General features: G+C 53.5%; 1 protein-coding gene across 2 annotated transcripts in view; it reads left to right on the top strand.

Moving 5' to 3' along the window:
• Positions 1–2,334: 2,334 nt before the first annotated feature.
• Positions 2,335–26,321, top strand: part of SDK2 (sidekick cell adhesion molecule 2) — a 250,446-nt gene continuing 226,459 nt past the window's right edge. For both annotated transcript variants that reach the window (XM_074343607.1, XM_074343606.1), the window contains exon 1: positions 2,335–3,336. In XM_074343607.1, the coding sequence (XP_074199708.1) occupies positions 3,273–3,336 (64 nt within the window). In that variant the 5' untranslated portion in view covers positions 2,335–3,272. The remainder of the gene's footprint in view (positions 3,337–26,321) is intronic.

Below are 26,321 nucleotides of genomic sequence, written 5' to 3'. Positions count from 1 at the left end.
CAGTAACGAGCCCCTCTCAAAGTGGCAGGCTTCCTGCTCGGCCTCCTCTTGGGCCAGCGAAACTCTAAGAAGCAAAATCAGATAGTTCCTTTCCTGTCTGCGCAAGTGTACAGGCTGAGGCCAGAAAAAGCCTCAGATGGATAGAGACAAAGATTGGCTGTAAGAGTCTCTGGAAGGGTAACGTCCTCTTCCCTAACAAGCAGGCATGCCTGGGGATCTCCAACACAAAAGGAGACCCCCTCCCTTACCGCAGCCCCTGGTTGGTATCCTGCCCTGGCCTTTGGGGATTAAACTCCCAGAAGGTTCACGGGGACTACATGAGGCTGTGCAAACATGTCTCTTCTTAGAAAGAGAACAAATGATGTTCGGAGCCCCAGGAGCATCCAGCGCAGACTCCTGGCTGCCAGAAGTCTGGGACTGGACACGAAGAGGGTGGACATTTCAATGTGAGCTCCCCCGCCTCAGAGAACAGAGATACAGTCTTTCTGCTGTCCTTTTGCTGGCTGAAAAGGAGGAGAGGTTCCGGGCAAATCTGGCTCTCAGGCCCCCTCTATGAGCAAAAAGTGTAACAGCACTTTGCAGACAGCTGTTCTCTGAGGTCTGGAAGGGCCTGAGCTCTAGCATGGGGCGGTTAGAGCAAGTAGGGGAGGATGTGAGGCCAGCTGTGCATCCCTAAGCAGCCAGCAACATCATGGCCAGCAAAGGGAAGGAGGGGTGGCCACATCTACGTCCCCTGCCCCCGAAGCCCTCTCCTTCCCCAGCCAGCCAGAAGGATGGAGCACCAGTTGCCAGCGGAAAAGTTGCAAAATGTTTGAATTAGGTGATGAAGGACCGTTAAGGGAAACCAGGCTAGCTTCTCAGCCATTTTCAGGAAGTGCCCCCAGTTCTTTTTCCGAGGCATGTGAAATGAGAGTTTTCAAAAGTAGTGAAATGTTTGCAGCGTTGGTGTGTGCTCCACGGCTCTCAGAAGGGGTACCCTCTTGGGTAGAGTGGATCATCGGGAGCAGAGACAGGAAAGAACTGTGCCCCAGGGTGGAACCTCAGGGGCGCTTGGCTCCCAGCAGAAGCACCAAGCGGACAGGGCGACTCCATGTGGCTCCACAGGTGCCATGCTGGAAAGCGCCATCTTTTAGGGGCCCATGAAAATGTTTTAGTTTCTTTTAAAATCAGAAGAAATAAATGAACTCTCAAGTTGAAGAAAACTATCTTAATATGTAATATTCATATATTTCTCTTTGTGCCATCACGGTCATAAATATTATTTAAAAATATATATATTTTATGGAGAAAGAGGCGCATGGAAGCAAAACTATCCAGTATCCGGGACTGTTTAACTGGGTCCTGCAGTCCGGAGCTGGGCTCCATGGGTGCTGGTCCTGCTGACTCCTGTTGCACAAGGAAGGAAACCTCCGAACTTCTTTTCTGTAGCTTTTTCACTCACTTCCCATTCGTCCACCCTTTGCAATAAGAGCTCAGAGGAAAAAAGAAGAAACAAAGAATGCATATGCCTTGGCACCAACTTCACTTTCTCAGCCATCTGTAAGTCCCCGGCCTCTCTTTTGTCTTGCTCTCCGCCCTGAGCGGTTCCAGACTTTTGAAAGCCCGACCTGGGAAGGGGAAACTGGAATCAATCAGTTGACCGAACCCTCTTCCCCTCACACCCTCCACCCCTGTTACTCAACGTCCGGGAAGGGTGTTGGGGTTCCTGGCTAGGGGGGAGAGGTCCGAAGAGGCCTTAGAGAGGGGTGCAGGGCAGAGGCTGGAAGGGACGGCTGGCCGAGAGGGCCGAGGGGCTCTGGGCGCATCCCTCCCGGGTACGGTACGAGGTTAGCAGTGCTGCCCTCCGGCGGGTCCCGAAGGCGCGAGGCGCCCGCGGCCGCCCCACAGCTTGTGTTTCTGCGGGGCTCGCTCCCGGGCCTGGCTCGGGGCCCCCGCCGCCGCCGCCGCCGCCGCCGCCGCCGCCGCCGCCGCCGCCACCACCCCCCCACCCACCCCCCCGCGCGCAGGCTGCTCTCCAGTCGCGGCCACGGGGTAGCGCTCGGCCCCCCTCGCCGCGTCTCCGCCTCCGCCTCCGCCGCGCTCGTCCCCGGCTCACGCTGCCCCCGCAGCTCCCGCTCGGCGCAGGCAGAAGCGGCTTTCCGGACGCCGAGCCCGGGAAGCCGAGGGCGGCGGGTTCGGCGAGCGGCGGCGGCGGCGGCTGCTGCTGAAACGGGCGGCGGCGGCGCGGCCAAGGCGCTGGGGCGGGCGCGGCGGCCGCTGCTTCTCCGGTCCCGGCGGTCGGCGCGCGCCGGGCGTCCGAGGAGGCGCCGCGCCCCCAGAGCCGGGGCTGCCCGCCGGGCCCTCCGCGTTCCTCACAGAGAGCTCCGGCCAGGGCGCGGCGCAAGGCAGGGCCGCCGGGCTCCATCCTCCGGCCGGCAGGAGGCTCCGCGCCCGTGCGCCGGCGACAGCCCGGGTCGCCGAGACCGGCAGTCGTCCCCGCCGCCCCTCAGCCGGCGCGGACATGGGCGCGCGGGGCTGCGCGCCGGGCCGCGGGACCTGCAAAGTTTGCTAGCCCGCTGGGCGCGGAGCCGAGGGCGCACCCGGGCCCGGCGTCCCCGGGAGGGACCGACAGTGCCGGGATTGGGCGCCAGGACAGTGGAGCTGAAAGAGGTGGTTCGGCCCCGCCAGATGCCGCCTTCAAAGTTAGAGAGAAGAAAACTTCAGCTCCAGGGAGACTCGGACCGCTATGCTCACCGCGCCCCGCGAACCCGGCGCCCCTGAGAGAAGCCCCGCACCCGCCTCTGCCTCCGCGCTCCCCTCCCGCCCGGCCCCGGGGGCCCGGCGCCTGGATCGGCGGTGACTGCGTCCGCGCGAAGGACCCAACCAGGGGGCGGGGAGGGGGCGGGGGCCGGGCAACGTGGCCACGGGAGGAAGTTTCCTGAAGTTGTCGGTTTATTCCGGAGCCTGGCCCGCGACCCGGCCAGATCGCCGAGGCCGCCCTGCTCGGGAGAGGTCTGAGTTGGGGTGCTAAGGGAGGAAGGTGCCCCGAGCCCGAGAGCGGCTTTTCCTCCTTCTCTTGGCTTGTCCCTCGCCTTCCAGGCGCGCCACGGGGATAGGATTTGGATTGAAGAAGACGAGGAAAGCTTGGGGTCTCCGGCGCAGCTCCTCCCAGGCCGATACCCCCTCCTCAGGTCGGAGCTCCGTAGACAGTCTCCCGGGACCAAGCCGCGGGGTACCGGACCCCACCAGGATTATAAAACTGTACGGAAGAACCCCCCAAAAGGCTGGTCACCATGTGGGGGCTGCTGATCTGGACTCTGCTGGTCTTGCACCAGATCCTCTCGGCCGGAGCCCAAGGTACGGAGAGTCACCCCCACGTGGGGTGGGGAGGGGGCGGGGAGGGTGGCGGGAGCTCGCTGGACTCGCGGTGGCCTCCTGGACCCCGGGCTTAGCCCAGGCAGAACCTTCTCCAGGGAGTTTCAGGACCCTTTCCCCGAGTTTGGGGGCTCTCGGGGGGGTGGGGCCGGTGTTCTTAGACTTGTGGCTTCCGAATGAGGAAAGGTAGGCGTCCTTGCTGGGAGGCGTCGCCCGTACAGGCTGAGAAGAGCCTAAGGATTGGGGGGGGGGTATCATTCCCTTCCCCCGGGGCTGTGGGTGCTCTTGGGCTGGCATGGGAGGGGCTCGTGCGAGGCTCATCGCCCGGCTGCACCCAGCTCCTCCGGCCAGACTCCAGGTTCCCCGCTCCGTGTCAGTGGGGAAGGGCAAGGCCCTGCCGGGCACGCGCTGGCCGACCTGGGCGAGGGACCCTGGGGCGGGAGGGCAGCGGGAAGGGGCCCAAGCCGCGCGCTGGGTGCCAGGAGGGTCGCCCTGAGAGGACAGTTGCCGGTCCTGGCCACTTCCCAGAGTCCGCGGCTAGCTGCCTGGCCGGCTGCCCCGGGTCTGGGGGTGCTTCGCGGTGCGCGCGGGAGCCGAGGTCACCGGTGCAGCCCCGGACCCACCGGGGGGTGGGAGTAGGGTGATGTACTGGGAGGTTCTGCGTCCCTCTTCCCTCCCACCCGCCCAGACACTCCAGCATCCTGCCTTTGAAGCCAGCTCCCCTGGCTGCTCAATTGTCTCTGCAGCCGCGGCTCGCTCTGACCTGGAGCTGCCTGGAGCTGCCTCACAGTGGAGAAGGGCTGGTGGATTTGGGGGTGGGAGTATTAGGAAAGAGGAGGAGGCGTGACCCGCACTGTCCCCCTCCAGAGGGCGGATGCCCAGACATCCCCCCCGTCCTTGGGCAGGTCCCGGCGGGGGAGAGGGCTGTACCGTGCTTTCTTGCCTTTGGGGTTCCTAGATCCAGGCAGTGGTGCCAGCGGTGTCCGAGCGGCGCCTGCTGGGGGCGGAGGGAGAGGAAGCCTGGACTGAGCTCCAGGACCCCCAGGGCTTGGCCTTCCCTCTTCCAGGCTCCGAAGGGGTCCTGGGCCCACCCCTGGGGCTCCAGTCTGTGGAACCTGCAACCTCAAAAGGGCCCCGCCCCACGAGCCACAGGGAAGAAGGGACCCCAGTGCGCTCAGCGTCAGGCAGTCCAGAGAGCCAAGATCAAAGAGATAAAAACAATCAGCTCTCACTTGCGGGGCCGAGGGGAGGATTTTACAATGTAATTTACATTAAAGCACTTAGAAATTTTGTAACGGGCCCTGTGAATGTAAGATAATAAAAGTTATTATTATTTTTATGATCATCATAAAATCTTCCAGCAGGCAGGGACTTCAGAGGTCATCATATTCTAACAGTCATTTAACAGATGGGAAAACTGAGGTCCGCGGGTATTAGGTGACTTGCCCAAGGCTGCTGGGTGATCTGAGGGTGGGAGTCAGGACTGGGACCAGGAGACTTCTAAGCCCCTCTCCTGGTACCAGGACCATCTGCGGCTGGGGTGGGCTTGCTGGGGTGGGGTCCTTCTAAGGGTCAGGGGAGGACTGTGAGTGAGGCTGGCAGAGTAGGAATGGGTTAGTCTGTCCTGGGGCACGTCAGGTTTGCTCTGAGATGCCATGGGGTTACTAGCTGAGAGCTAGAAGGCAGGAAGGCTCTGAGGGGTATCAGTTTCTGAACGGATGCCTCTGACTTAATTATTGCACGGCCTCCAGCAACGGCACAAGTTCCCTGGGCAGGTGGCTCCCTAGTTTTTGTCCCACCCAGGACCAGGTGTGTAAGGAGTCCTCAGGGCACCTGTAGGTCCTTCCTTCTGGGTCAGCAAGTCGCTTCCATGCCCCACCTCCACACCTGTCCCATCCACCCAAGGCCAAGATTCCACCCATCCATTCTGGGGAAGCTCAGGCCAGGCCCCCTCGTGTCCCTGTGCTTCCTGTGGGAGGGATTCGCCATGTCAGAAGCGGTGAAGGTCTCTTTGATTGATTCACTCTCTCCCCCACTTCTCGTTTGCTGTCTGTTTGAGTGTGGCTGCCCAGATTCCCTGCTGCTCCGTTTGTGTTCTCTGGCTCTGAGAGTTTTCCAGCATCCTTCAGTTACTCTCCTTCCGTTTATCTCCTGGGCGGCAAACCACGCAGAGGATTGTGGGAACCTGGTCTCAGTGCAGGTTTCGGGGCAATGCTGCACTGTGTGTCAGGGGAGCAGGGTCGGGCGTGGGGCTCAAGGATCCTTTATCTGCTTTGGGGTTAGAGGGTAGAATTTCTCCTTTGCGTCTCTTTCAAGTTTGAGGTCGTGCCATTAACCCTTTGGGGCGGTTGTTTGTCACTTCTGAGCCCATGAGCCCCGTTCTCCAGTCATGACACAGAGTGGGGGACCAAGCAGTGGAGCAAAGCTCACATCGGCCACTACCAGACTTCATCTAGACTTAGCCTCATTTTCTTCAGGTGTGGAACCTGGGCAGCGTCACCTATTTATACTGAAAGCCACCATTCGATCTTTTCCCTCAAAACTCAGTGTCACACAGTTCACACTTTCCCCAAACTAAGCAATGTTGGAGAAAAGAGCAGAGTTGATAAGAGTCAAGGTACTTGGGGATGGGGGGGTGCAGGGAGCAGGCACCTGGTACAAAGAAGGGGCTTGATAAAGGGCAATTGTTATTATTATTGTTATTGTGGTTGTTTTTACACTGTAAGTCAAGGGACCGTAAGGAGTGATTCCTTGCCACCCACCAAAAAGCCCTGAATGTCTTTTCCTCACCCGAGACCCTTCTTTGACTTCCTTCTGTGGCTGCATCACTGTGACTCAAAGCGGCCCTCCCGCGGGCCTGATCCAGAGCCCCGGGCACTCTGACTGGAGAGATCTGGGTGGGCCCGGATGTCTGCATTTCCACAAACACCTCAAAAGATGTTTCGTGATCAGGTGGACATCCTGAGGGGGTCGAGAAGCTGGACGAAAGGCGGCAGCAGCCCAGCCAGCTGGTCCAGAAGGTTCTTTCAAGAGAACGGTGCCTGAGGGAGGAACAGAGGGGAGTCTGAGCTGAGTGAACCAGGCAGCAGAAAACCCTGAGCAGGGATTGAGAAGCCCAGCCCCACAGGCTCCTGGAGGCTCTAGAGGGAGAAAGTTTAGTGCTGGGAGATAATCACAATAAAAGCCAAACAGCACTCGAGGGAGCGGGATGAAAGTTTAATTACATGGTGTGGCTAAGCTGTAATTATTAATTACTGACAGCAAAAAATAACTTATTGATCAGGGGCTTTTACTAATTACCGCAAGGCCGAGTGGCGTGCTTGCCCGGAGCTCAGCTATGTGTCAAAAGCCCCACAGGAGATGGGCTGGGGGGTGGGGGGCACCCCGCTCCCTACATCTCCTTCTCCCAGGGCCAGAGGGGTGACTCTCCACCCCTTACACCCCTCTCCCTCGCCCTGTGTGCCCCCTTGGCTTCAGCTGGGCAGTCTGCAACATTCTGCCTGTGGTTAAATGAGGGACCCGGTGTGGTACTCGTACTGGCTGCTGCAGATCGCTGCTGCCTGGAATGGACAGACTCAGGACCCCCACCCAGAGACTGAAGCACACTGGCAGCCTGCTACCTGCCTCAGAAACTCGCCCTTTCATGCATTTGTTTGGCAAATATTTCTCGACCGTCTCTCCTTTATGTCCTCTACTGGAAGGCCAAAGCAAGGACCAGGAACCTTGTTCCACCAGGGAAGGGAGGCTGGGAAAGAGGCCAAGTCCTTTACAGCAGTTCTCTGTTTAAACAGTGCCTAAACGGCCAACTTTAAAATGCTGTGTTAAACTGTGTATTGGTATGCATTTGATTTGGGACCACGGGACACAGTTGGGCTGTAAGCTGAACGGTAATAGAGAATGAACCTGTTCTCTGTCCTAAGGACTAACATGAATCAGTGCATTTGACTTGAAAGAAACATGAAAAGTCATCTAGTGCTGTCCCCTGCCCACAAACGTGGGGCCAGTGGCAATGTGGCCTCTGCTTGCATACCCCCGGTGATGGGAGACTCACTACATTAAAAACAAGCCGGTTGTTAAACAGTTGTGCTTTACGTTGATGAAGCAGTGGGCCTCCCTGTGGCTGGTTTTCCTAGGATTTGGCTGCAGTTGAGGGAGTCTTCTGATTGGCTGAAACCTCTCCCTCCTTCCAACTCCTGGCCCCTCGGGGAGCCCAGAGACTGAGTTGGAGTTGATGCTGGGTGTTAGGGTGCTGCCTGTGGGATTTCCACCCTGCCCCCCCACCCCCAGCACGTTGCTGCAGATGGCCCTGGAGCTGCCTGAAGTGGTGGGAATTAGTCATCATAATTTGGGGCCTTGGGGTGCCAATAGCAACAAATGGGCCAGCAGCGGCTGCACTGCCTGTAATGGAAAGGAAAACAGGCTGGTTGCTGAGACATCCCGGCTACTCCTCGTCCTCCCCCCACTCCTGTCCCCACTCTGGGCAGAAGGCGGGGCCGGAGAGCGTGAGCGAGGCTGAGCAAGGGACCTGTGGGGCTGCTCGGGGTCCTGGGGGGAGAGCAGGGGGCGCCGCACAGCTTGTCTCTCCTCCAGATCCCCCGAAGCCAGGTGTCTGATCCAGAAAGCCCCTCTTGGAGCCCAGGAGCGCCACGGATGCCCCTCTCCTTCCGATACAGGAGGCGCCAACATGGCGATGATTGACTCCCAGCCTGGTTCCAGCCCCGCCTCCACTGCTGAGCCACCCGACCTGAGGCCCAGTTTCCTCATCTGTAAAATGAAGAAACAAAGTTTGTAAACAGGTGTTACCTACCTGTTAGGCTCTTTTTTTACGTTACATGGGATTATCCCCATCACTTTAAAAATGCTCTTTATAGATGTTAAGTGCTTATAACGTGAGGGCCACCAGGTGTGAGGCTGCCAGAATCCACGCCCCTCCCTCCTGCCCCATCTTCCCTCACTCCCGTCCACCACGTGCACTGACCACCTTTGTGTTGCTAGAACTTACCAGTCAAGCTCTGGCCTTTGAACTGGCGCGGGAGGGTCCTGCTGTGCCTGCAGCCTCGCCCACTCCTCCCCCATGTTGCCACCGCCCAATCTTTATTTCCTCAAGCCTTTCCTCTGTTGTCCCTTATCTGTCCCTAAGTGCTCCACAACGTGGTGTCTCCAGGCACCCACCCCTTCGCCTGCTTTCCTCCCTCTGCCGTCCTCAGCTCCATCGGACAGGTGTGGGCTTGTTTACTGTTGGTCTCTCTCATGTGGGCGGGGCTTTAGTTTATCCCTGGCTGTGTCTCCAGCTGCTTGGGCAGCGCCTGGCATGTAGAAGCCTGACCAATAGGAACAAATGAATGAAGAATACATGAATGAATGAATGAATGAATGAATGAATGAATGAATGAATGAACGCATGCTTACCTAAGGCATAAAGCCTTTGTCATGTGGACTCTACCTGCTTCTCTAGCTGTTCTCTGGTCACCCACGCTCTTTCATGGGCTCCTCTGCACATCACACACACCCCGGGCCATGGAGCCCTCACTGCACTGAGCAGCCAGGCACCGGAGGGGTGGGAGCCCTGCCCTCCAGAGTCCAGCCCTAGGCTTACATGGAATAGTTTCTATTGAGCCCCTATTCAGACTTTCTCGCCTCCATTCCCACGTTTTCCCACCTCTGGCCCTGCAGGTGAAGCTGCCTCTAGCAGCCTGGCCTCCAGAGTTGGGTGGTTCCAGGATCCTTGCTGAATCCCTACCAGCTGAACTCCATCTTTGTGATGTGGAGGAAATTGGGAGGACTGGCAGGGGGCTGAGGGGGTGGGTAATGCCCATCCAGGCATTTGAAGATATTTGGGAACCAGACGCCTTTTGAAATACACCAGAGGTAGAAGAAGACTTGCATCTACAATTAAGTGCTGTAGCCCGGCTCACTTCCTCTTGCAGCCCATTGGCCAGAGCTGATCACATGGTCCCACCCAGTGGTCCTTCCCAGGCAAGGGCGCTGGGGCGTGCAGGCTTCTGTGGGCTGGAAAAAGAGCATCTCTGTGCGCACTGGTGATGTCTAGCATTCCTCATAACTGCAGAGATGACACTGCGGTCTCCAGAAGTGCATTTCATATAGAGAATTACTTTACCCAAGACAGGGCCATCCCTAAAGCATTCCCCTGAGCTACCCCCAGTCCGTGCTCTTACTTCCCCACCTTTTGAATTTCTTCCTTAGGCTGTTGAGAAGTGGCACATGGAGTGGCCAGTGCGTTGGAACGGGGCCAAACTGGGTTCCAGCTCTGTCACTTTGGGTTAATCTATGCCCCTTTGCGTTCAATCACCGATATGTTCAAGCCCCGTTTGCTTGTTTGTAATACAAGGAGAAGTAAATGAGATAACACAAGCAGAGCATTCAGCGTGGAACCTGACATATCAGAAGCACTCAACAAGCTAATTCACCTGGATCTGTGCTTCTGGGTTTGCCCCGCCAGAGAGTCTTAAAGATAGGATCTCAGGTTGCATTTCATTTTCAGATTTCCCTCCCTGGTATTTTTACTTCATATTTCCCCCACATCTTCCTTTGGCTCCATTTTCTCTTGCATCTTCCCCAGTGTAGAATGACTCGATCTCTTCTCCTCATCTTACGGATCTGCAGAGGGGAAGCAAACCAACATTTGGTGCCCAGTTTTACGTGCTGGATAGTGTTAGGTGCATTATAGACGTTTCCCGCCTCCGTCTCCCTCAACTCCGTGTGGATAAACTGAGGCTCAGAGCAATTACCTGCCCAAGACCTGACAATTTGGAGGCAAGATGGGAAGATTTGAACCCAGGGCTCTATGATCCTTTTTCCACTGCCCCAGGCTGCCCCATGCCTCCACGGCATCCTTCACTGACATTTTTCCCAATGAGAGATGCTCAGCTAGTTGTGCTGTTAGGAGACCGCGGCTGATCCAGGGGCGGAAGTAGAGTTTGTAAATCACCCTGAGAATTCCCCCTCCTCCCCTTCTCGAGCCTCCTGGCTCTCATCTCTGCACTGGTCGTATCTTCACTGGACCTTAAGTTAGTAGAACATGAGAGGTCAGGAGAGGAACCCCTTTCTCCCTCTCCTCTCCTGCTTTCTCCTGTCCCCTCCCTAGGGTTGGGATGACCTGGAGATGTTTGATGGAGTCCCCTTAAGGTCATTTGTGGTGTTCATGACTGGCTAACTAGTGATGGAGCTATGCAAGAGTCTTCTAAACTGAATGAGGTGAGGAAGAGTAGCAATTAAATTTGATGTCATATAGGAAGCCATTAGTGACCCAGAGGGGTGATGAAATTTTAATGATGTGATAATCCTAAGAGGAGGAAATATTATTGGCATAATGCAGCCTGTGAATTCGGCTTCTCGAGGGCCTGCTGGAGCCAGGACCCTGGACCCGCCATGCCCGGACTTCTCTGTGGAGGTGCAAACATGCAAATATCTGGGAAGTTGTGTTCCCCAGAGCCTGAGCCATGGTCAGAACTGTGGCTGGGCACCTGCACACTTGGGTTGTTTCCACGTAATGTGAGTCAGTTCTGCATCTGGTACAGATGCCCTGTTCCCTGCTTTGAACCATGAGAGTCAATCCAGAATGTGCTGTCGGAGGGCCCGGGTGAGACAGCACAGGCCTCTGAGGAGCCTGAAATATAGAAGACTCCCTGGGTTCAAATCCTACCTGTCATCTACTGCTTGAATGACCTTGGATAAGTTACATAGCCAACCTGTGCCTCAGTTTTTTCATCTGCAAAATGGAGATAACAGTCATCCTAACCTCATGGGGTTGTTTTAATGCGATACATTAAGCTCTTCAGACAGAGCTTGGTGTATAGTAAACACTGAATAAGTGTTCATCATTGTCATTATTGTCATCTTGGTGTCAGGGAGGCAGGGTGATCTTTGGGCCCACAATTTGTCATGTGCCCTGTTCCCGAATACCTCTGTTCCCTTTATCTTTCACAGACCCAACTGTAGCATCTAAACTTCCACTATTAGGGATTCATTTATTTGACTAAGACTGTCTTTGCCTCCAGCTTGAAATGCAAATAACCCACATATTAAGCTATTATCATTTGTTCAGCCCTTGAGGTGAACGTTTTATACTAGGTCCTTTCTTAAAAACTCAAATTTCTGTGCGTAGCTTTCACCGACATCTCATTTTCTCTCCATCACAACCTGTGAAGGATTTTGGCCAGAAAGTATTAAGTTATTAACCTTGTTAGCATTGAAGTTCAGAAACACTAAGTAACTTGGCAAGGTCCCTTGACTTGTAAGAAAGAGACAATGAGGGGAGGTCAGCTGCTTCTTAGGTCATTGCTTTTGATCCTGTTAAGACATGCACATTTAGGAATGGCTCATCGCGCCGCTTTGGGATTTGGGAGCGGTCTCCTTTGACCACAAGCTCTGCCCCAGCTAGGGTGGGTGCGGGGTGGGGGTGCGCGCAGGGTGCAGGCTGAGATAGCCTCTCCTCTCTCTAAGGGAGCTCGGGGTTCTTTCTAGACACCCCATCTGCTCTCCCACTTCGCGAGAGGATCTGAATGCCAAGGCCTCTCCCATCACCCCCTCCCCATGGGTGGGCCTTCACCCCTGTGGTGTCCCCACCGCTGCGGTACCACGGCCAAGCCCTCCACAGTCTGCCCACGGCTGCAGTCTCCCCTCCCCTCCCCCAACTCCTGACCACCAGCGTGCTCACTGCCGTCACCTCCAGGAAGCCATCGGCACCCTTCCCTCCTCTCTCCTCTTCTGCACCCTTGACCCTCTGCCTCCCTGGGTCCCAAATACCTCCGAGCCCTCAGGGTGCCGATGGTCTAGGTGTCTCATTTGGCACTTGGCCTTGTTGGTTCTGAACTATCTTCTAATGTGCGTGTGACTGATTTCTCTAATTATAAACTCCTTGAGTTTAGATAATAACCCTTCATCAACAAGGATGGAGGTATTAGACATAAATTATGGTTCCCCATTAATGAAGTTAACCCTTTAAGGCAAGCAGGGTGCGGCAGGGGTAACAGTAACATCAGAGGGAGGGTAACAGTCTTGTGACGCCTTTCGGGCCTCAGAGGTCAGGACCTATTGTCACCTGGTCCCTCTTGGCCTCCACGTCCTCCTCAGTGGAAAAACACGGGGGCATAAATACAGCATTTCCAAGCTCTTCTGGGAAGGACTTCAGTGGTGGAGGAGGGCGGCCACGGGTGCCCTGGGGGATCTGGCCATGTAGCCTGAAGCTGCCCGCTATCTGCAGGACCTTTTCCTTTTTCATATTTTACTTTTTAAATGCATGAAATGTTGCATTCCATTCTGCAGTCTATCTGAATTCTATTTTAACACACAAAGAATATTTTAAAGCCAATTGATGTTGCTGGAAGCTGTGGTACGTCTGCCCCATGGCTTCCTGGACCCCCTGGGATAGATGTCAAAACTTGGCTTTGAAACACTTGAATAAGATGATCTGTGGGGCCACATCATCTGTAAGATTCTCAGATGCTTTACACATATATATTTCAACCATTTGTACTTAAGTTTTTCTGTAAGATTTTATCTACATACCCGCCTCCTAATGTACTTGTGTCGCAGATGCGACTGACCCCAGGCGACCATAACCATCTGCCATGTCTCATCTGGTGCCTTCTAGGGTGGTGAGTGTGAGCCTGAGGTCCCTAGAGGACCCTGCTGCTCGGGTGGTTGGTGTTTGCTGGGTCTCCCTGAGCACCGGTCATCTGCCCCATACCATTAGGGGGCCTGTCTCCTGGCCTCCCCTGGGGCCCTCCCTCCCTTCCCTTTTAATTTGCACTGAGCGTCGGGAGCATGAACACCACCACTGTAGCTGTGATGGAGGAAGAGTTGGGGGCAGGGCACTGAGCGAGGGCCTGAAGACCCTCCTAGTAAGAGGCGCTGGGCCCTGTGATAACTGTGTCCATCGCACAGGGGCCCTTCTTACTGACACGCGTCAGTGCCTTCCAGAGCTGAGGGTACCGGAAGCCCACCCCTGGCAAAGCAGGGCCCGAGTGTGGTCGCACCCCAGCAGCCTCTCCACGTTTGTGCCCAAGCAGCACTCACTCAGTGTTCTAGATCAGTTTCAGTCACTCCTCTCCCCATTCCTCTTGGGGCTCCTGGGCTCCTGGAAGCAAAGCTCAGAGCATCCATGCACTCCCAGGCTCCCACGGGGTGGCCCGCCCTCCCCATTACCACTGTTTGTCCCTCCCTGCCCTGGACCAGAGGAGGTGCGGCCGCCCCGGACAGTGCCCAGCACTCACGCCTTCCTGCTCAGTCAACCTTGAAGTCTCCTCACTCAGGCAGCATGCTCAGTGACTTTGCAGGGCTCTGGCGGGCTCAGCCCAGTGGCCCTTGACCTCTCTTCTTGGAGCCCCCTCTCCCTGCCCTGGCGGAGCGGCTGTTGGCAGGGGTGGGTCGGTGGGCAGGGCATCGCAGGGCCAGAGCTGCTGAGGAGAGTTGGTGGCAGTTCCTCATTAGCTCTGCCCCAAACTCATTATCAGGCTGTGCATCACTGGGTGACAAATGGTTGTCGTCGGGGCAGTGATAAATCCACTGCTGTCAGTGTTGATGTGATTGCACTAATGAAGAGGAATCAGCCAGGGAGAGAGGAGACGTTTCTGGCTGTGGCTCCCAGTGGCTGGAGAGCTCTGCCCACTGCCCATTCTCCCTGCCCCGGGAAGACAGAGGCCTGGGCGTCGGGGAGAGGAAGAGAGGTGTTGGCATTTGACCCCTTTTCCCTAAGGCTCCGGTGGATGAAGAACCTAGAAGATGCCGGAGCCTTCAGGAAAAAGGAACATTGTTCGGCCCCAGGGAGCGAGAGAGGGTGTGATAAGGGGGCCCCTAGCCTCAGCCTGGGCCTTGGACAGAGGCAAGTGGGACCCGCTGGATGGACCGCTGTGCTTTTGATGGTTCAGCCTCCCTCACGGGGCCCTGGCTGAGAGCCTCGGCAGGAAGGCGTGGGGAGGAACACAGACCCATTGTCTGCACCCCGCTGCCTGCCACCTCGCCTGCGATGTTAAGACTCATTGTCTGTCCAGGAACTTGGAATGTTCAGCCCCAGGGCGCGGGGAGCAGGCCTCTGACTTCAGCTTCTCTTGTGCCTCTGCTGGGTAAGAGCTCAGGGGCTCTGGGTCCTCTGAGCCCAGCCTGAGTGTCCGAGTGAAGCAAGGACATGCCTCTGAGATGCTGACACGCAGATGAGGGCAAGGGAGTGGCTGAGTCATGGGGCTGGGCCTTGGGACATCTGGGGATTGAGGGGAGGCTGGATGAAGGAGGGGGTACCCTTGCTTCAGGGGCCTCTGGAGCACATTCTCAGAGCCCAGAAGTAACCTGCCTCGTTATCGCAAGTGAGAAGGTGGCCCGGGGCGGTGGGGCTCACACCCGGGCCATCCTCGGACCCGCCAGCGGGCCTGGTGGAATGCAGATTCCCAGGCATCGCCCCCAGAGCATCTGGTAACAGGTTCCCAGGTGATGTGCAGCTGCTGGTCCCAGGGCCACACTTTGAGAAGGGCCAGCCTAAAGGTTTGAGAAGCCAGGGTGCCTCAGTGGTGGCCACACAGAGGACCGTGGCGAAGCTCTGTTAACAAGACCTGTGAAATTCGCGTTGTACCTGAGAGGTGGGAACCGCCGCTCTGTCCTTCACCATCAGAAGTTCTTGCTCCCAATGTCCTTCCTTAAAAGGAAAAAAAAAAAAAAAAAGCCCAGCTAGAGGCCTCCTTCCTGGGAGAGCAAGGGCAGGGAGTGAAGTCATCACTGGCAGAAACAGCTTTTGCTAGAAGCGCCAAAGTAACCCTGATGTGTTGACGGATAACAAAGCCTCGATTCTCTAAGCACCTACTTTCGCCAACACAGGGCCTGGGGTCCAGCACAGATTAAGGCAGGTCCTGGCTCTCAAATTGTTCACAGTCAAATGAGGGCATCAAGTGTGTGGTCAGTAGTCGAGGACAGTGTGAGGGGCGCCAGTGCAGGTGGGAGCCAGGTGATGGGGGTTGCCTGGGAATGCTGCCCCAGCGGAGGCTTCCTGGAGGAGGTGACCTTGAAGCTGAGGTCTCATAGGATGGGAGGGGCCCCATCTTCCTCAGGGAGCACTGGGGGCTTTGTTTTTGTTTTGATATGATAAACTGGATCTATTTAAAAGTCCATCAAGAGGATCACTTGTTATATCATGTGTGTATAACACCTAAGATCATCACCCACATCCTAGCGATGAACAAGCCATCACCACCCAGAGCTTCCTGTGCCCTTGGTCACCTCTCTCTGCCTGGTGTATAGATCTTTTCCTATTCCTTTTTTTTTTTCCCCCCAAATGGATATCCAATTGTTCTAGCATCATTTTTTTGAAAACTTACCTTTCACCACTGAAATTCTCTCTGCACCTTTGTTGAGAGTCAGTTGTCCCTGTACGTGTGGGTCTATTTCTGGACACCGTTCTGCTTCATTTATCTATTTGTCTGTCTTTATCCCAGGAGCACATTGTCTTGGTTTCTGTTGCTTTGTAATAAGTCTTGAAATCAGGTAGTGTTCGTTCTCTGCCTTTGTTCTTTTTCAGAGTTGTCTGGGCTATTCCAGGTCCTTTACATTGCTGTATGAATTTTATATTTTCCTTTACATTACATACGAATTTTAGAAACAGATTTTAAAAAATCCTGCTGGGACTTCTGACGGGGGTCGTGTTGGTAATAAAGGTCAGGGTGAAGAGTTGCCGTCTGACCACACTGAGCCTTCCGGCCCACACACACGGGCTGCCACTGCATTCTTTGGTTCTTTGATTTCTTCTCTGCCACAAGTTGTGGGTTTCAGAGTCCAGGTTTTGTCCACCGCATGTCAGACTTATCCCTAAACGTTCCGTGTTTTGGATGCTGTTGTAAATGCTTGTTTAAATTGCAGCCTCCAGTTGTTTGTCTGCAGGATGTAGGAATACAGTGGATTTTGATGTTTTGCCCTCGCGCCTTGAGACTTGGCCAGACTCAGTGACCGGTGCTAGCAGCTTTTTGGTAGACTCCGTGGGATTTTCTATATATGTAATCGGATTGCCTCCAAACACACAGTTTAACTTCTCTTCCAACCTGGATCCCTTTTTTTTTTTTCTTTCTCTTTCTTGACCTGTGACACCAACTAGAGCCTCCGAGGAGCCTTTGTTTTCATCCCTTCCGTTGCCGAGCAGCAGTTACAGGACTGCAAATGTGCACCTTCATGGTGGCTAAATCACTGAGGTCAGGTTGTACTTGGCCACGTCCTCAAGGGGCTTCCTGCTGTAGCCCCGCCCTCCAGGTGCTGACACCCAGAGACACGCGCACCCTTGGCGACAACCAGCCTAGGGAAGCTTTGCAGGCTTCCGGAGGGGAGCAGTGGCTCTCCCGTCTCTCCACACCCGTCCGCTTGTGTGATGAGCACGTGCATTGGGGTGCATGTCTTCCTCCCCAGACCCCTCCTCCGGCCCTAAGTCCTAGATCCCTCCTCAGGAGCAGTAGGTGAGCTGGAACTGAGCAGGAACGCAGAGAACCACTAAGGTCAGATTACAAAGGACTGCCGGTTTTACAGAGGAGGACGTGGGGCCAAGGGACCCAGAGAGGTGTCCTGAACCACAGGGCTTAGGAGCTTGGGATTTCAGGCGCCCTTTGCAGGCTCCGCCCTGTGGCAGGTGCTGGCATTTTGCTTTTCATCTGGCAGGATTGTGATTTCTCCGAACCCTCTTTCTCAGCTTCGTCTGAGCGTGGGGATGCTCACGTCAGCTGAATGGGGAGGAGAGAGAGCTGCAGAACCACGGGGGCTGTGAGTCGGAGGAGTGGGCTGGGGCCCGGGGGGTCTGGGTACAGACAGTGCCAGAGCAGTTAGGGCCTTTGCCAGGGGGAAGGGGGATCAAGGATCTGCCACAGAGGTGTGGATTTGGAAGAGGGGGGCCACACTCTCATCTTTCCTCCCCTAAGCGCCACGGTCTCCTGGAGCACAGTGGGTGTGAATAGCGCTTTGCTGGGTTGGAAGTCAGCACTTGGAGACCCCTCCCTGGACAGTCCGCTTAGGCTGCACTCTGCTCCCCCAGCTCTCAGCCTGTGAGCGGGGTGGGGGGAGCCTGCAGCTGATCTCCCAGACAGTTAGTTTTTGGAGTCAGGGTGTGATAATTAGAGGTCCCACCAACCAAGCCTTTGCTGCAGGCCAGACACGGATCATCGGGTCCTCGCGACAAACCTATGCAAAAGCATCCTTTCCCCATTATGTGCATTAGGGACCTGAGTGCCCACCTGGTGCCCACCGTTCTCCTGACCCACCTTCCAAGGATTCTGCTGGGTGGTCATAGCCTCTGCCCGTGGCTTTCTTTTCATCCCCCAAGAGCAGCCTCCCTGGGGAACCTCAGGCTCCTGCCCTCTCCAGCAACCTGGGGTCTCCATGCCTGTTTCCATATGGAACAGGACTCTCAGGAGCACCCCAGACCACAACTCATAAGGAAGGAGATGTCGCTGGGAAAAATGCATTCGATACGTACAATCACCATCTTCATTATCATCATCATCCATATTTGGTTGAACATAAGACATCACTTGTTAAGACACATCATTATTTTATGTGGGCTCCGGAAGACGAATTGCAGCCATTTCATCCGCAGTAAGATGCATCTGACTCCAGAGATGTAAAAGTGCACTTGGAATCCCTGAGATTGGGTAATAGCCATGATTTATAGAATGCCGCCCCCACCCTGCCCCCTGACCAGGTTCCGTTCTGAGGGTCCCACGGGTATTAACGAATCGAACCCTCACAGCCACCCACATGCGTTTGGATTCGACCATCCTCTTGACCACAAAGTAGGCCAGTGGAGTTGATTCAGGAAATTGAAGATGCTCATGTTGGCAGTGCTCACGGATTACCCGATGTCGTGGGGAGTCCCTCTGGGATGCAGCTGGGCCCCAGCCAGCACTTGACCCTCTGGGTTGGGCCCAGGAAGGCCAAAATGGAGCAGGGCTGCAGGGTTAAGAGGCCACTTCAGTGGACTGAATAGTTGACCTTCTCCAGACTTGTGGGTGAATCAGAAAACCCTTGGGCCCCACCGTGGACCAACCCCCTGGGCCCTGGGTTTGCCCCCAGGGCTGCAGAAGGCTCTCCCCTCCCCGTGTTCCTGGTACTTGCTAGGCCTGATGGAGTCTTTCCCTGTCCTGCCTGGAGCTCCGCATTCCTTCTGCAGCTCCGCCTGATGCCAACACCTGTCTCCTGGGGGACAGTGGGCCCAGAGGAATGAATGTCTGGCTTTGGTTCGTCCCCATGCTTCCCCTCAGAGCGGGGACTTCCGGGCCAGGCCAGAGCTTCTGAATCAATTCCACTTGTCTCTTCTCCTTCCCTTTGGCCAATCCTGAAAGCCAAGTGAAGGGCTTGGCTCTAATTACATGGAGACCCTGGGATGGGCTGGCACAGCTGGGCGCCCTGCATCCGCTCAGCCCTCGGGTGTTGAGTGCTGTTGGTGGTGGTTTCCTTGGAGAGGCCAAGGCCCTGAAGACAGCTGGCCTCTCTCCTCCCCTCCCCAGCCTTGGCCAACCCATTGGTCTGTTCTAGGCCCCCCTGAGGCACCGTTCAGGGGTGTCAACCTCCTGGGCTCTCAGAAGGTCCTTCCTCACGCCTCGACTCCCCAGAGGTTCCCAGATTTGAGTTTGGGGTTCCAGCCCCTGGGTTCCGGCCTGCATGGAGGTGTGGGTTTGCGCTGGCCCGCTCAGCAGGTGCGGTTCCGTGTAGCTCAAAGCTGCTCAGTTGCCACGCTTTGGGAATAGCTCTGAAAGAGGACAGCATGAACCCTAACCCACTGGCACGACCGGCAGCATAATCTGCAGGGCCTGGTGCAAAACAAAAACTCAGTCTTCTTGATAACAGATTATTAAGAATTCCAAGATGGTGACAGCAAAGCATTAAATGACGAGTGGGGCTGAAATTGCATGGGGTGGGCCCTGCCCACCGGTGAGACCCTTCAGGGATTCCCCTCCCCTCTCCTGGGCTCAGTTTCCTGATCTGTAAAAGCAGAGAATGCAGCCACTGAGGATCCTGTTTTCCTCCAGCCGTCTTCCTTGGGTGCCCACTTCCTCCCCATGGACTAAAAAGACAAGGAGGGGCTCTTTTGTCTCAGGCCCTGGGGGCGGGACAAGGGGAGCCAGCACAGAAACTTCTCCATGACGTTCGCCAGTTTTGTCCAGTAAATAGTCTGGCTCATTGCGGGCAGGAGAATGGAGGGGAGGGATCTGGCCTTCAGCCTGTGTCTCAGGTACCTGCTTGTCTGGTCCCGTCTGGAATGTACCGCCTGTCTCCTTATCCCATGAGAAGCTGTGTACAAAATGCCACTGTCTTCAAAGCTGGCATCCTGGCGCACCTCGGCTGGCATCCTGCCCCTGCCCCTTGCCAGCTGTAGGACCTCAGTAAGATACTCTCCCGGCCTCAGTAACCCCATCTGCAAAATGGGGCAGCAGTATCTATTGCTCAGAAAATGTTAATCCTCCTATGTCCAGTTTCCTCCGTCCCTGTTGGTTGGCTGACCCTTGGATGGAAATCAGGAAAATCCTTCTGTAGCACTGGATAGATTCTCCTGCTGTCGGCAGTGGCACAGAGCACCTGGCACATAGTAGGTGCTCAGTGAATACTAGTTACTATTAACAGCACTACTACTGCCACCATGGTTACGGTTGTGTCTCCCCCAAGTTCAGCCAGGCTAATTCAGGGCTTTGGGATGCTCCAGTGCTTTGAGTGGCTGAGAGTGATGTCTGCAGCATCAGCACCACTCAGAGTTTGCTAGAAAGGCAGACTCTCAGGCCCTGCCCTCCAGCTGATGCATCTGGATCTGCAGTTGAAGATCCTTAGGTGATATGCAGGTACATTGAAGTTTGAGGAACTCTAGAGTTCATTTGCTGCTGTTTGTAGCTGAAGAGAAATTTTAAGAGGGCTGGGGGGAGGGTATAGCTCAGTGGCAGAGTGTGTGCTTAGCATGTACAAGGTCCTGGGTTCAATCCCCAGTACCTCCATTTAAAAAAAAAATAATGAATAAATAAACCTAATTACCTCCCCTCCACCCAACCAGAAAAGCAAGGATAAAATACTAGGATTTAAAAAAAGAAAAAGAAAAAATATAGGAAAAAAAGAATAAGAAAAAAAAAAATTTAGGAGAGCAGAGCCCCTCCTAAAATACATGCTGTCGGTTCCATCGCTTTCATGGAGTGCGTATGGAGAAGCTAGTGGTTGTCTTGAATCCCAGTTCTCTGTGCTCAGAGGGGAGTCCCCCCCACCAGCCCGAGCCTCAGTCCCAGCTGGGAGGGAGTGTGGGGCTTGAGCTGTCCCACCTAATCCTTGTCTTGGAAAAACAACCCAGAGGCCCTGCTGTGTTAATGGTCTGTCTGCAGTGCCATCTTTGATAGAGGAGCATGAAAAAGAATCACCCTCTTTAAATAAACAAAACCAAAAATTCTCCAGGGGCCCAGCACAGGAGCGCACTTGGGAGAATTCATCACTTATTTAAGCAGAATTCCCAACACAGCCTGGGTCTGTGAAGTATCAGCGAAGAGCGCAGAGCAGCCCAGCCGGACCCCCGGCAGGAGAGAGCCGAGTGCGTCGGGGTCTGAGAGGAGCAGGGCGCCGCGGGGTTCACCTGCTGGGGTCAGAGTCCCCGCAGCGGCATTAGGCTAGATCTGTGACACCTCCCTGCCCATCCCGGCTTTTGCAGAGCAGAGAGGGAACTGAGCCAGGTTGGGGTGCAGTCTTAGTTCCCCAGTCTCCCCGCTCATTCAAACTCCCTGGGCCTGGAGGGGGATGGGAAAGCCTCCCCCTCCTTCCCTCCCTCCCCCTCAGGGCCCTGGGCAGAATGTGGGATTCCTGTTCCTCGACTCAACCAATGGATGGGGCTTCCAGCAGTAGACAAAACAGTGGAGAACTAAGGTTGTGGATAAGAGCTAGGACCCTGGGGCCATACTCGGTGGCTGTGGGCAAGCAACTGAGCCTCAGTTTCCCCATCTGTAAACTGAGGATGGTGGTACTTGCTTCTCAAGGTGGTTGTGAGGATTAAATGTGGGGTTTTTTTTTTGTAAAGTCCTTAGAAGAGCTTCTGACAGATAGTTAGCACAACGTGAGTATTTGTTAAACAAATCAAAGTGAAATAGGAAGCAGTCGTCAAACAGGGAAGAGATGCCTTCCCCCCAGGAGTCAGGAGGGACTCTGTGGAAGATGGGGCCCTTGAACTAGAAACAGAAGAATGCCTAGTAGTTGGGATGTGGAGACCCAAGCTCAGGAAGAGAATTGGGCGCAGAAGTCACTGCGAGGGCAAAGGCCTGACCATAGTCAGATGAAGGATGAGCGAGCGATGTAGAGGGTGGGGTCCACGCCGCCTCCTCCGTGGAATGACAAGGAAGCAGCAGGTGGTCAACGCCCTCTAATTCCACGCTGAGGACTTCGGAGTTCAGAAGCTGAAAGCCAGGATGAGCCCCAGCCCTGCCAGAGTGGGGCCCAGGCTCGTGGGCCATCCGGGATCTAGGAGACCCCCTGAAGAAGCTGCTTCTCTGTGGCCCTTCGAGGCCTCTGTCCCTTGGGAGCGGAAGGGGAGGCACGAAAGCAAAGGGTCCCCTCTCTTTGCTTTGTCTGAGTGTCCTTTGCAAATCACTCCACCCCTAGGTGATGCGATGGAGGACTTTGGGCTCAGCCCCTGTTATGGGGCTCCCTGCCTCCCCCTACTCAAGGGAAGAGGAGGAAAAAGACATAACTGTTACAGGCACACCTCGACGATATCGTGGGTTCGGGTTCAGAGCACCACAGTGAAGCAAGTCACACACATTTTTTGGTTTCCCAACGCCTATAAAAGTTACGTTTACACTACACTCAAGTCTATTAAATGTGCATAGCATGATGTCTAAAAAAACCACGTGCCTTAATTAAAAATATTTTATTGCTTGGAAATCCTAAGAATCATCTGAGCCTTCGGCGAGTTGTGGTTGTGACATCAAAGATCACTGATCACAGATCACCATGATAAATATATTAGCAATGAAAAAGTTTGAAACATTTTGAGAATGACCAAAATGTGACTGAGAGAACCAAGTGAGCAAATGCTGTTGGAAAAATGGCGGAAATAAACTTGCTCAATGCAGCCTTGCCCCAAACCTCTGATTTGTAAAAAACACAGTTTCTGCCAAGCGCAATAAAGTGAGGTGAAATCAAACAAAGCGTGCCTGCCCTCCCCTCCCTGAGCTAAGAAGACTGGTCCCGGCCTTAGAAACGGCCCCAGTTTCTCTAATCCAGAGGGTCATTGCAGGTCAAGAGGGAGTCACAGAATGAGCGGGGACGTCTGCATCTGGCTGGGGGAACAGCCTGTGTGTGCACCAGAGGTAACAGCCGCATGAGGGAGGGTTCTGGGTCCCCTTTCCCACGTGTTGCAGACTTCCTGGCAATCTAGGGGTTAAAAGGCTTTCCTCCCCCTGGAGTTGACCTCTCTGTTCAAACAGAGAGAAAAGTACATACAGCCCACATGTCAGCAGAAATGAAACTGGGAAAAGCCTTGTGAAGTTTGGGAATTTGGAGCACAGCATCCCCTGTGCAGTGCAGGATGTGGGCAGTGGGAGGTTGACTCCAGAGGATGCATGGGTTGGTCTCCAGGGCTGTGCCAAGCCCTCCTCCTTATTCTGTTGCTGGAACACACAGAACAAGGGAAACTGAGGAGGGGACAGGAAATCCTCTGTTCTCCTTTTCTTTATTTTTGGTTGTCGGAAGCTTGACTGTGATGTGTCCAGGCATGGTTTTGTTTTCTTTGCATTTATCCTGCTTGGGATTCCCTGACCCTCTTGAATCTGTACATTTCTGTCTTTCACCAAATTTGGGGAAATGTCAGCCATTGTTTCTTCAAATATTTTTTCAGCCCCATTCTCTCTTGCCTCTCCTTCTGGAGCTTCACTAACCCCGATAGCGGATGTGTTGGTATTGCCCCCGCAGGGCCCTGAGGCTCTGTTAACTTTTTAAAATCTTTTTTCTCTCTGTTTTTCAGATGAAATAGTTTCTATAGGTGTATTTTTCAAGTTCACAATTTCCTCTATTTTCTCCATTCTGCTCTTAAGCCCATCCACTGAGTTTAAAAATTCGTATAGTTTATTTTTCTGTTCTAAAATTTCCATATGACTTTATCTACTATATGTGTTTTTCCTGGCTCTCTAAAGACATACTGTCTTTTCTTTCATTAAGAGAATATTGTCTTTTATCTCATTGAACATAGTTGTAATATCTACTTTGCAATCAGTGCCAGCTAACTGCAACATCTTCATTTGAGGGTCATTCTCTATTGGTTATCTTTGCTTTTGAGAATAATTCATATTTTCCTGGTGCTTTGTATGTAGAGTCATTTTGGAATGTATCTTGGGCATTGTGTTTATTATGTGATGGGGAACTTGAATTCTGTTACATTTCTTTAGAGAGTGTTAATTTTTTTTCTGTTTTAGTGGAGATTAACTTAGTTGACTCAGACTGCACTCTCTTGGAACAGAAGCTCAAACCTCAGTTCAGTTCTTTTATCTTCAGCTGGGTTACCTTCAGTCTGCCCTGAGCATCCATGGTTAGAGGGTCAGCCAGAGATTTGGGGAGAGTCTATAAGCAGAATTTGGGGATTCTCCCTTTGGCATCCTCTTTTCCAGGATTCACCTCTCACTTTCCAGTGGCTGTGGTTGCCCTGTGTTCTCTATTTCTTCAGGCCAGAGAGACTCTAAGTTTTCTACTGGAGTTTTTAAAAATATTGTTATTTTGTGAGAGTTCACATGACATAAAATTAACCTTTTTAAAGTAAACAATTTAGTGGCATTTAGGACATTCACAGTGCTATGCAGCCACCACCTCTATCTAATTTCAAAAGATTTTCATCACCCGAAAGGAAAGCCCATACCATTAAGCAGTTGCTCCCTATTTCCCCTCCCACCAGCCCCTTGCAACCGCCAGTCTACGATCTGTATCTATAGATCTGCTTAGTCCAAATATTTCATATAATAGAATCATACAATTTGTGATCTTTTGTGTCTGACTTCATCCAAGGGGCATGATGTTTTTGAGGGCCATCCGTATTGTAGCATGTTTCAGTCCTTCATTCTTTTTTTATGTCTGAATAATATTCCATTGCATGTATCTACCACAGTTTGTCTATCCATTCATTTGCTGACGGACAGTTGGGCTGTTTCCACCTTCTGGCTGTGGTGAGCCGTCCTTCTGTGAACATGTGTGTACCTGTTCGCAGTTCTTTTGGGTATATCCCTGGGGGTGGAATTGCTGAGTCCTGTAGTAATTCTCTGCTTTAACTGTTTCAGGAACTGACAAACTGGTTCCTACAGTTACTGAACCATTTTACAAGCTCACCAGCAATGTACAAGGGTTCCAATTTCTTCACTTCCTCGTAACCCACAGTTATTTTCTAACTAATTAATTCCTTTTGTTTAATTCATTTGTAAAGTGATGGCTATCTTAGTGAGGTGACCCCTCACTGTGGTTTTGATTTGCATTTCCCTGATGGTTAATGATGTTGACCTTTTTTATGTGCTCCTTGGCCATTTGTGTATCCTGCCTGGAGGAATTTCTGTTCCAGACATTTGTTTATTTTTTAACCATGTTGTTCGTCTTTTGGTTGTTGAGGTTTAAGAGTTCTTTGTATATTCTGGACACTAGACCCTTGTCAGATATATGATTTGTAAATATTTCCTCCCATTCCATAGATTGTGTTTTCAGTTTCTTGATAATATCTTTTGATGCACAAAAGATTTTAATTTCATGAAGTCCAACTTAACTATGTTTTCCTTTTGTTGTCATACCTGAGAATCCATTGCTACATCCAAGGTCGTGAAGATTTAATCCTGTGGTTTTTCCTCAGAGTCTTATGGTTTGTCTCTTCTGTTTAGGTCATCTATCCATTTCCTGTTAATTTTTGCATATGGTGTGGTGTACGGGTTCAATCTCATTCTTTTGTATGTGGAGATCCACTTGTCTTGGCAACATTTGTTGAAGAGACAGCTTTTCCCCATTGAGTGCCTTGACATCCTTGTCAAAAATCTATTTGCCGTAGGGTTTATGGGTTTAATTCCTGCCTTTTGGTTGTATTCCATTGGTCTCTGTGTCTGTCCTCAGGGCAGTACCACCCTGGTTTGATGACTGTAGCTTTGTTTGATTGGCAGTTTGGCTCTCTGGGCTGTGCTGACTTCAGCCAGCCCTGAAGTTAAAAGCCATATAAAATGGAAACTCACGTTGTGCCATGGGCTTACTCAAGCACCAAGTCTGCTCCAGAATCTGCCTGCTTTGGTTCACTCTCCATTGGCTTCAGGTGGCCGCTTTCTTTGTATTCTGTCCAGAGTCTGTGGCCATTGGCTGTGGGATGGTTGCTCTGGCAGGACTTTACTTGGCTAAGCCACATGCAGAATCTCTGTGTGTCTCTCTTCTTCTGCCCGCCATTGCTATCTTTGGCCTTCAGTAAAAACAGCAGAAGTGATGGAGACAGGACGGTACCTGCCCGGGCGCTTTCCCTGGAGAAGACTTCTCGCTTGGCCTGCGTTCCCCTAAACCATGCGTACAAGGGTGAGTGAGGGGGCCTTGCTTTCCTCCTGCACCATTTCTGGGCACTAAGTGAATGTCGATCCTGTAGAGAGATGCCTGTTGTGTCCATAGGGCAGAGATAAAGGCACCGCCCTTTTTTTTTTTTTCACTTCTCAGCACTGTGCTAGGCACCCAGTAGGCTTTCAGTAGCTCCTCATTGAAAAATTAAGTGGCTGTGACTCGCACAAGGGCAAGGAGGAATGTTTCCTTCTAGCTCTGCAGCCCTCAGGGTTGGCCTGTTGCTGCCCCACCCAGCCCCCAGGAGGATCTTGTTTGGGCAAATTATAAATGAATCAACACACACATCCATCCAGCCCTCCCTTTCCACAGGGAGAGGAAAATTGGCGTGAATGGCCATTTATACCCCAAGCCAGAAGCAAAACTTTAAATGTGGCTGGGCCCAGGTAGGGGGGCTAATTAAGAGGGACATTCCT

This window comes from Camelus bactrianus, chromosome 16, assembly GCF_048773025.1.
Source record: "Camelus bactrianus isolate YW-2024 breed Bactrian camel chromosome 16, ASM4877302v1, whole genome shotgun sequence".
NCBI lineage: Eukaryota > Metazoa > Chordata > Mammalia > Artiodactyla > Camelidae > Camelus > Camelus bactrianus.
Note: the sequence above shows the minus strand (reverse complement) of the source record. Positions and strands in the feature narration are given on the sequence as shown.